Source organism: Panthera uncia, assembly GCF_023721935.1.
Source record: "Panthera uncia isolate 11264 chromosome A3 unlocalized genomic scaffold, Puncia_PCG_1.0 HiC_scaffold_12, whole genome shotgun sequence".
NCBI classification, from domain to species: Eukaryota; Metazoa; Chordata; class Mammalia; order Carnivora; family Felidae; genus Panthera; species Panthera uncia.
In genome coordinates this window covers 24,203,962-24,214,176 of record NW_026057579.1, presented here as the reverse complement: position 1 = coordinate 24,214,176, position 10,215 = coordinate 24,203,962, and the positions used below count along the sequence as shown (strand labels likewise).

Genomic DNA, 10,215 nt, shown 5'->3' with positions numbered 1-10,215 from the left:
TTCCAATATAATGCTTGGCTGCCCTGGACAGGCGGAGGCTGAGCCCCCATCTGCCTCACCTACAGGGTGCCTGAGGCACAGCTGGGGTAACACCTGCTGAGCTGCATGGATAGCAAAGGCACAGGATCACAGAAGGGACCCGCCATCCCAGATGGCTCGATGCTAGTCACTTCCTTCCCCCAGAGACTTGGCTTCCTTGTGGACAACAGAGCCCTGGAGCAGGCCATCTTTAAGGAACCAGTCATCACACATGGAGGCCCAGTGTCTGGTGTGGCAGGAGTCACTTGTTCAAGACTGAGCAAGCTGCAGGTGGGGCCGGTGCAATTTCTGGTCCCTGAAGGTCACCACAAGGTGGCTCTAGCTGGCAGAATCCAGGACAATGAGTGACCCTTGAACAACAAGGGGTTGAACTGCGTGGGTCCACTTATACATGGATTCATTTTGATAAATACAGGACGGTACTGTAAACGTGTTTTTCTTACAATTTTCTTAACATTTTTTTGTAGTTTATTGTTAGAATACGGTTTATAATACATGTAACATACAAAATGCGTGTTAATCAACGGTTTATGTTATCAGCAAGGCTTCTGGTCCACAGTATACTATTAGTAGTTACGTTTTGGGGGAGTCAAGAGCTATATTCAGATTTTTGACCGCACAGGAGGTGGGGGGTGGGTACCTAACCTCTGCCTTGTTCAAGGGTCAAATGTAACTTCCTAAGCGGCAACCCAACCCAGTGTGCCAGGCTCATGCTCCACATGACATGTAAAGGTGCCTTTGGGAGACACTGTGGCTCTTGCAGGTGCAGTATGAAGAACTTCCTCACGTTCAGAGCTATCAGGAGGCTATGTGAGGTATGAGGCTCCCCATCTCTACAGGTACACAAGCACAGCCGGGTAGCAGTTTGTCATGATTCAGGCATGCTGTGCCAAGCTGGCCCAAATAATCCAAAATATTCCTTTGGATCCTAGGGTTCTGTGACCTGGTCAAATTCCGGGTGCTCGGAGCGAGCAGACAGCTTCTGCAGCGAAGGGATGAGCGGCAAAGTACTCTCCGAGGGAAGGGTCTGGAGGTCAGAATGCGGGGACCATTCCTCTCCACCCCAGTCAATAAACACCCAGCCCACAACCAGGCTGCTTTTACCCTCCCCACCCCCCGCCCTTGGAGCCAGTCTCACTCCCTGTCTCTGAGGTGGTAACCACTGGAGTCTGGAGTGCTGGGGAGTTGGGAGGTGGTCATCAGACTGATGAACAATGAAAGCTGGAACTGCCTCGTTTTCTGAACTTCTTGCACTGGTGTCGGGGCCTCATCAACAGCTTCCCAGGGACGTCCGGGGCAACACAGAAGGCAGAAGAAACTCCCTTCGAAAGCAGCGCAAAGAACACAACTTCCAGTTCTCTTGCCTGGTCCGCCTACCAGAGGCTCCCTGCATCCCCCAAGAGGAAGCCCCAAGTGAGCCTGGGCCAGCCTGGCATCGCGGGTCCAACAAGGGCCACCTACTCACCAGAGGCCTCAGCTTCATGGAGTCAGGGGTGGAGGACCAGGAACTCCTGGTCTCACGTCTCCCCATCCTCAGGGAGGGCGCCACCTTCACTCCAGACAGGTACTGATTCATGGGCCCCAGTGCATCCAGAGACGTGGATCAAGTCAAGCCCTGGGTGTGGGCCTGACTCTTGAAGCCATCAGGTCACATCATGGAAACCTAGCAGTTGGACCACGTGCTCCTGGTAGCCTGTCCTACTCTGAGCTCTGTGGCTTCTGGAGCCACAGGCAGGCAGGCAGGCAGGCCCTGCTGCTGGTGATGACAGAATGTGCTCAAAGGCAGACATTGTGAGCTTGTAGCTGGCAGCAGGGGCGGGGAGGAGTCCCCAGGCGGATGCTTTCATGGTCTTCACCTAGACCTGACCCGAGAGTTCATTCTCTGCCAAGAATTTTCCGGAGAGCTAGAGAGGAAAGGCAGGACACTCTGCCTCTTCACTGGGGTTGGGAGGTGTTACAAACCAAGCCTTTCACATTCCTACTTCCCCTGTGGGCAGCCACGGGATGGGCAAAAACAGCTGGTGACTCCAGGCTCTGTCACTTACCAAGTGACCCTCCGCAAGGTGTGCAATTTCTTTGTAACTCAACTTTCTTTGTCTATAAAATGGGAGTAATGATACCTACCTCACGGGACACAGCAGTGGTGGGAATGAAGTAACAGGAGGTGTGTTAAGCAGTTGGCCTGATGCCCAGCGTTCAGAGAACAAATGGTTACTGTCACTATTTCAGGGGAAGGAGAGGGAGCCAGACATCCAGACATGGCTCAAGCATCCCTGTGCCTCCCTCCTCTCTGGGCTCAGCTCTGGTGTGTCCTCTGCTGATCGAACCCCACTCCACCCCTCCGGCCCAGCTTCCCATGTGTCTGTCCTGTGCATTGCTAAAGCCACAACACATAGAAGACTACTGGCAGTAAGTATTTACTGGAAAGAAGGAATGAATTGGGGGATGGATGGATGATGAACGAATGAATGATTAGCTCACTTTACAGACAAGAAGCACAGGTGGGAGTGGTTAAGTCCTGGCTCAAGCACAAACAGCTGGTGGGCAGTCTTTTCCAGAGTGTTCCAGTGCCTGTGAGCAACTTCTCTTCGAGCCATCATCACCCTTGGGCCCCAGAGCAGACCAGGGGCAGGGTGGGTGGGGGGCAAGGCTACTGAGTCTCATCTGTGCCAGCCTGTTATCCTGGCCACACACAAACTCCCTGAGGTGAGAATCCTCCCATTTTACAGATGAGGAAATCTGGCCTCAAAGAAGCTAAGGGGCAGCAAGAATTTAGGAACACTAATTCCGAAACCCCAAGGCAGCCGCAGGACAGAAGAATCATATAATCAACACGTGTTCGTTCAGCACGGGCTCTGCCAAGTCTCTGCCAGCACCTTCCCGTTCTGTCCTTGCTCTTAAGAGGTCAAAGCCAGGACTAGAACTTGCACTACTGACCCTGGCCCTGGGTTCCCAGGGTGTTCGTACAAATCATAAAGATTGCTCGCATGTAGCTCTAAGGGGAAAGGAGCTAGAAAGACAGCAGGGACCCAGCACTGGCAAGGACCCAGGGGCCCCCCTGGCTGGGCTGCCAAGAGCCTGACCTGTGTCTCCAGGGGGAGGCACTGCCAGACAACCTGCGTGGGTTCCTGCAGGGCCACTTTGTACCAGCACCGCCCAGAGAGGGAGACCTGTGGCCAAGGCCTTGTTTGTTGCTGGCACTCCATCCTCAGTACCTAAAGCAGGGTGGGTTGAGGCAGCCCTTGTTGTTCCCTCCCCCCCCCGCCACGTCCTCCCTCCCCTCCCCTGCCTGCCGGCCCCAACCACAGCTTCCCCACACTAATGTCGGGCCTTTCTCCTCCGCCCACCTGATGGGCCTGGGGTCCCGGGGAATTGGCCCTCGCCAGACCTCCCCTCCTGCCCCCATACGTCCCCAGGGGTGATGAGTGGACCAAAGTGCCCAGATGAGCAGGTGCCGCGTCTCCGCGGTGGCCAGCATGGTCATCACTGAAGAGCTTGCTTGGGACCAAACCGCTGGTGCCAGGGAACTCCCCGGGCAGGGCATGACCGTGGGCCAGTGTGGCGCAACCGGGAGAGACTTGGGACTCACTGGGCTTTGAGTCCTGTGGTGTCATATTGACGCTGATCAACTCAAAGTGACCATGACGCACCGACCCCCGTCCAGATTTCAAGTGTGGTAGCAAAAGTGAAATTTAAAGGAGAAAGAAGGCGTCTGCGCTGCTTTGAGTGTCGTTCCGGCTCAGGTCCTCCATCTGCCTACCAAGAAGACCTCGTCCATCCGCTGGACGTTTCCGCACTGGGGCATGTTGGGCTGCCGGTGGAGCTGAGCCGATCCATGCCCGTCGACGACCTCCCTACCCCGCTCGAGTGAGCTCGGGATGCCGCGCAGTGGCTGCGGGGCGTCCCCTCCACCCATCACCCGTAACGGCGGCCAGAGAAGTACGGAGGCGCCAGCCTGAGACTCTCTGCTGCCCGCCCTCCCGGCGTCTGGCCGCGCCCCAACATACCCGGTAGCCCGTTTCCGTTGGCCGGCCCCCCAAGAAGGCCGGCGGAAGGTCGTCACTTTCGCTGAACAAATGAACCCAGGGCGCTGCTCCAGCGCAGGACTCCCCACATCACCCCGGGGCGGCCACCGTAATTCCTGCGCTCCTTTGAGATCTTGGCTCCGGCTTAAGCGCACGTTCTGAGCGCAAACCGTTGCTTTCCAACTGTCGGTCCACATCCATCTGTCTTTCCGGCCTGCTCTTCCAGCCGCTAGCCCTCTCTTCCCTACGGGTCCCCTCCCCTGCTCCCGCCGCGCGTTCCGATCTTTGGAGGCTGTGTCAGGCTGGGCAGCCTTCGAACCGGTGATGAAAAACGCGCTTTTGTGGCAGCCCTGCGCGCCCTGTGGCCTCCGTGCGCCCTTGTGGCCTCTCTGTGCGCCCTGGCCCCGAGGTCGCAGCACTGACCGGCGGGGCCGAGCCCTTCCGTGGCCCCACCTCTGGCGTCTCAAGCACTCAAGGAATTGGAGCGGGCGGGGGGCGGGTGCTTCTCCGCAGGGGAGTGGGGACGAAGCTGGGCGGGTACGCGCGATGCCTCGGAGCCTCTAAATCCGGAGGGCGCATTTGGCTCGGGGGCGGGGTGGGCAGCGGGGGGCGCATCGCCTTGGGGAAGGGAGGCGGGGCCCCGGTTTGTGGCGGGAGCCTCGGGCGGGTAAGACTTGCAAGGCGAGAGTGGGGGCGAAGCGCTACGGCTCGGGGAGGAGGCTCCCGTCCCGGACTCCGCGTTAGGCCGGAGTGGGGGGCGCGGCGCTGCCACTCCAGTGTTCAGCAGGGGGCGCTGCTCCGGGCGTTGGGCGGGGGTGGGGTGGGAGAGGAGGGGGGGCCGCGACTTGCTGCGCACACTTCCCCCATTATTAAACACTATGTTCAAAAGGCGCCGGGGGACTTCCCGGAGCCACGGAGCCCGCGCCGCCCGCCCGCTTGGCCCACGGAGCCCATGGACCTGAGCGCGGCCGCCGCGCTGTGCCTCTGGCTGCTGAGCGCCTGCCGCCCCCGCGACGGGCTCGAAGCGGCCGCCGTGCTGCGAGCGGCGGGGGCAGGGCCGGTCGGGAGTCCGGGGGGCGACGGCGGCAGCGGCAGCGGCGGGCGGACCCTCGCCCCGGCTGCGGGCGTCTCCGCTGCCCCGGCCGCCGCGGCTCCCGGAGTCCGCGCCGCGCGCCGCGCCGCCGGCTCCGGCTTCAGGAACGGCTCGGTGGTGCCGCACCAGTTCATGATGTCGCTTTACCGGAACCTGGCCGGGAGGGCTCCGGCCGGGGCAGCCGCCGCCTCCACCTCGGGCTCTGGCCGCCACGGCCGCGCGGACACGATCACCGGCTTCGCAGACCAGGCGAACCAAGGTACTCACGCCTCTTCTGCGCCCGTCCATCCTGTCCGCTCCTAGGCTGAGGCCACCGCCAGAGCCGAGCCCCTGCTCCAGACCCTTCCGGGCGCGGCCTCCTCACGTCCCAGCCTCAGGTGTTAGAAACTCCGCGGAGTCCCACGCACCCGAACCCGCTGGACTGTGGCGAGAGGCGCAGCAGCTCTCAGGGCCCGGTCCCAGAGGGCTGAGCCGGTCCCTCCGCCGGATTGTCTTGGCCCTGCCGGCCGGCGGGTCCCCTCGAGGAGGCAGGCTGAGTCCAAGATCCGAAGCAAGACGGGGCCCGGGCCGAGAGGGACTGCGCAGTGATGGTGGTGGAGGCGGCAGCGGCTGTTTCCATTGCAGCAACCTCTGCAGATTCTAGTCTCCTGGGGGGGGGGGGCGCACAAATTGGGGGGAATTCAGGGGGATGAGGGAAGAGGCAGGCATTAGACTGAAATAAGTGGCCCCGGAGAGGCTGGTGGCATCACCAGGTACACGGAGGTCCCTTTCTGGCAGGCTGTGTCAGGGTGGAGGTGTGTGGCCATGGGTGTCTGTGCCGGGCCCCTGGGACAGCCAGAGGTGGAGGGCCCCAGTCCTGTGAGGAGGCGAGGGTGGTCAGTGAGACCGTGCAGGAATGCAGGCCTCTCTTGGACCCAGCACCCCACCTTACTCTGCCCTGGGTCTCTCAAAACTAGGACGTGGGTGAGATTGTGGTGGCGGCTGTGTGTCATCTGGATTTTATTAATCTCGATTGAAGTCATTAAAGCAGATAGATAGGGAAAATTTAACTAATTTCAGGCGGAAATGCAAGTAATGTTTGCCTTAATTCTATCCAGCCAAAGATCCAGCATGGAAGGCAGGAGGGGAAAAAAGGGGGGGAATAGGGCTGGAAAGGAAGCGGCAGACTGGCCGTTTCTGGGAGCCTCTGCTGGCTGTGCATCCCAGACCCTAGCCTGGGAAAGCAGGTAGATGTGACCAAGTCACCCTCCTCCTGGAACACACACACAATGCCTACCCACAGACTGCTTTATTTTGAGTGTGGGACACCCTGGGTCCAGATGGCTCTCTGGTTCAGTGGCAACCATGTAGCATTCTGGGTGCCCCTGCTGGACTGGATGCTGGATACAAAGCCTGAGTCCTAGGCCAGGGGAGGCTCTAGCCCTAAGGCTGCTGTGTGGGCTCCCAGGATGTAGAAGAGGTGAATGTGCAGGGCTGTGGGCCGGCGGAGGCACCAGCTGCTCTTTCTTAGGTAGAGCTAGGCCTCTGGTTAGCCTCAGCCTGAGCTAAATCTTTTCCTGGGGAGCTCTACTTGGCTGGCCAGGCTCTGAAGGCAGCTCTCCTTCCTGCCTGTGGAAGGAGGGCATGCAGTGGTAGCACATTCAAGAAGGGAGATGCTGTTGGGGGCGGGGGGAAGCTCAGAAAAAGTGCCCACAGGGAGCCCTGGGAGACAGCAGTGTCGGGGAGGAGCCCTACTAGCCTAGCACTTGGAGCTTCCCTCGCTCTCCCCTCTGGGTTCAACTTGGAGCAGAGCTACTTGAGGTCCCCAGAAGCCACCGGCAGAGCCCAGACTTGGGACCTAGGGAGGCGAGGGCCTGGCGGTGGTAGTCCGTCAGCATATTTCCAGTGGTGGGGGCGGTCTGCACACTCTCACCGAGTTTGGGGCAAAACGAAACCATATGACCTTCTTCAAAGGGAGCTCCTTATCTGCTGCTCGCTGGAATTTCAACTTTTTCCCCCCCTGAGCCCAAAAAGAAAAAAGTGCCCACGACCAGAAATAAAACCCCCAAACCCTGAGAGAGAAGTCATAACGGAGGGAAATAATATGTCCGCGGAGGGATCGGTGGGTCCTGGAGGCGAGATCTCCTCGAGCCACTGCCTTCACTGCAGCGCGGCTTCACTGCAGCCCCCACCCCCCCGCCCCCCGCCATTGCTCCAAACCCTTCGGAGGAGGTTCCTCGCGCTCCTTTGCCGCCTTTCCTCCTCCATCGGAGGCCGCGGAAAGCTGGGAGAAGCTGAGCCGGGAGTTTCCCATTGCGACCAGCAGCGCTCCTCGCTCTGAGACCTTGGGCCGAGCCGGGCCCCTCCCTAATTGGGCCTTAGTTCCCCTTCAGCATGGCCCGGAGGAGTCTGGATACACCAGAGGGTTTATGCAGCCCCGCTGACGCGTTTTCCTCTGGACTACTCGCACGCCTGGCCAGGCCAGCACGGGAGATCGTGGCCCGCAAGGATGTCCAGGTTGAGCTGGGGAAGAGAGGTAGAGGAAAAAGCAGAGTTTTCAGGGGACATGATTTTTCCGTTTTCGTACAGCCAGGACTCCGCGGCTTTCCTGGGGGCTCAGCGGGGCAATAATGAGCAGTCCGGGTACAGCGCGGGACCTTGGCCTGCCCTCCAGACCTCGGAAGGGGCACAGGACTTCTGATACGCCTCCCGCGGAGCCCTCTGTCAGCCACCGGCCCGAAAGTCTGGCTTCCGACCTAGACCCCGCAAACCCAGGGCTCTGGGTCAGGCAGCGGACCTGCCGTGGCATCGGGTGCAGGGGGTATGGTCCTGTCCCCGAGGCTCAGCGATAAGTGAGTTCTCGTGGGTTGTCCAGGTGGTGGAACTTTGGTTCGATGAACCGAAGCCCCGGTCCCGATAGTCGACAGTCAGGGCAAAGGCTCCCTTTACTCTGGGTCAGGCTGGCAGGTGTCTGGCTGGGCCGAGACGACAGGGCTGGCGCCAGCTCCAGCGGGCTTACTCCCGCATCCGGGGCAGTTGGGCTATATGCACTTAGGAGGCCCCGAGTCCCGGAGTGCGGGCTTCGCTCTCCGCTCTCACCGCGCTCTTTCTGTCTCTGCCCGACTTCTGCAGACGAATCCGCAGCCGAGACCGGCCAGAGCTTCCTGTTCGACGTGTCCAGCCTTCCCGACGCCGACGAGGTGGTGGGAGCCGAGCTGCGCGTGCTGCGCCGCGAGTCCCCGGAGCTGGGCCCCGTCAGCGCGACTCCCCTGCCGCTGCTCCTGCTGTCTACTTGCCCCGGCGCCGCCCGCGCGCCCCGCCTGCTGCACTCGCGGGCCGCCGAGCCCCTGGCCGGAGCGCGCTGGGAGGTGTTCGACGTGGCGGACGCAGTTCGGCGCCACCGCCAGGAGCCGCACGCCACCCGCGCGTTCTGCCTCTTGCTGCGCTCAGTGGCCGGGCCCTCGCAGGGCCCGTTGGCACTGCGGTTGCTGGGCTTTGGCTCCCGGGGCAGGGACGGCGCGGCGGCCGAAGAGCGCGCTCTGCTCGTGGTTTCCTCCCGCACGCAGAGGAAGGGGAGCCTGTTCCGGGAGATCCGCGCCCAGGCCCAGGCGCTCGGGGCCGCGCTGGCGGCGGAGCCGCCGCGGGACCCGGGACCCGGCACCGGGTCGCCGACAGCGGTCATCAGCGGTCGCAGGCGGCGGCGGACGGCGCTGGCCGGGGCGCGGGCGACGCAGGGCAGCGGCGGGGGCGGGGGCGCGGGCCGGGGCCACGGGCGAAGGGGCCGGACCCGCTGTAGCCGCAGGCCGCTGCACGTGGACTTCAAGGAGCTGGGCTGGGACGACTGGATCATCGCGCCGCTGGACTACGAGGCGTACCACTGCGAGGGCGTTTGCGACTTCCCGCTGCGCTCCCACCTAGAGCCCACCAACCACGCCATCATTCAGACGCTGCTCAACTCCATGGCGCCGGACGCGGCGCCGGCCTCCTGCTGCGTGCCCGCGCGCCTCAGCCCCATCAGCATCCTCTATATCGACGCCGCCAACAACGTGGTCTACAAGCAGTACGAGGACATGGTGGTGGAGGCGTGCGGCTGCAGGTAGCGTGAGGGCCCGGCCCGGCCAGGGAGGGGGCAGGCAGCCGCGCCACCGAGGACCCCCTGCTGAAGAGCAGCTGTGGGCCGGGGCCTGTCACTGAGCGTGGGTGCGCGTCCGCCTCTGGTCCCGCGCCCGCCCGCACGGAGGGAGAGCGCACGTTCACACTCACACCATCGCTCACACCCACACACTCGTTCACTCATGCACACCTTTACCGTGGGCAGCGTCCGCCAGCCCTGGGAGCAGACGACCTGACGCTACCGAGTGACGCATACCGATGGGGAATGACACATCCCCATCGTACCCGTCGTCCCCTTTTGGAGAGAGGATGGTGTTTGTGGCAGTGTTAACAATCACAGGCGCTCAATCGGGTAGGAACGGGTTAGGGAATTGGGGGCTCCAGAATGGGTGGACTAGTGGGGTACTGGAGTACGTTTTGTCTGACCCCTTTCTGTTTGTGGCTGAGTGTAGGGGAGCACCTGGCTGGGTGGCTGAGTGTTTGGTGTTACACCCTGGGACCAACTGAACAGCTGTAATGTCCTTTCTGAAGGTGTGCGTGGCATGGAGGCCATTTACTCTGGGAAGGAACCGCTGCAAAAGGCATCTTTTTTCCTTAACTTAAAAAAGTCTAACATGCCCTGTCAGTTTTGAAAGGGAACATTTGTCCGAAAGAATGCATCGCGGGGAACTACCCAGATCTGTGCAAAGGCCAGCACTACCCTTTTTAAAAAAATCAGTTCCAATTAGGAATGATCTAGAATGTGGGGAAAAAAAAAAGTGTTTTTCTTTTTGGGGGAAGTGAAATGGAGGAGAGTTTTTTAACTGCCAGCCTGATTTGATATGGAGTTGGGGGTGGGGTGGCATGTGCCAGGTTCTGAAGCTCCTATGGGCAGCTCAAGGAGGTAGCGAGCGAGCCTTGGGGGTGCTGAGGAGGAGGCTTGGTGCAGTGGCTGGGAATGGGGAAAGGCGGGCGGCTCTGCCTATT

General features: G+C 61.0%; 1 protein-coding gene across 1 annotated transcript; it reads left to right on the top strand.

Moving 5' to 3' along the window:
- The first annotated feature begins 5,016 nt into the window (after nucleotides 1–5,016).
- Nucleotides 5,017–9,236, top strand: GDF7 (growth differentiation factor 7). Its single transcript, XM_049651993.1, has 2 exons — nucleotides 5,017–5,416; nucleotides 8,269–9,236. Exons 1-2 carry the CDS (start codon nucleotides 5,017–5,019, stop codon nucleotides 9,234–9,236), a joined length of 1,368 nt encoding a protein of 455 aa, XP_049507950.1.
- Nucleotides 9,237–10,215: the final 979 nt, after the last annotated feature.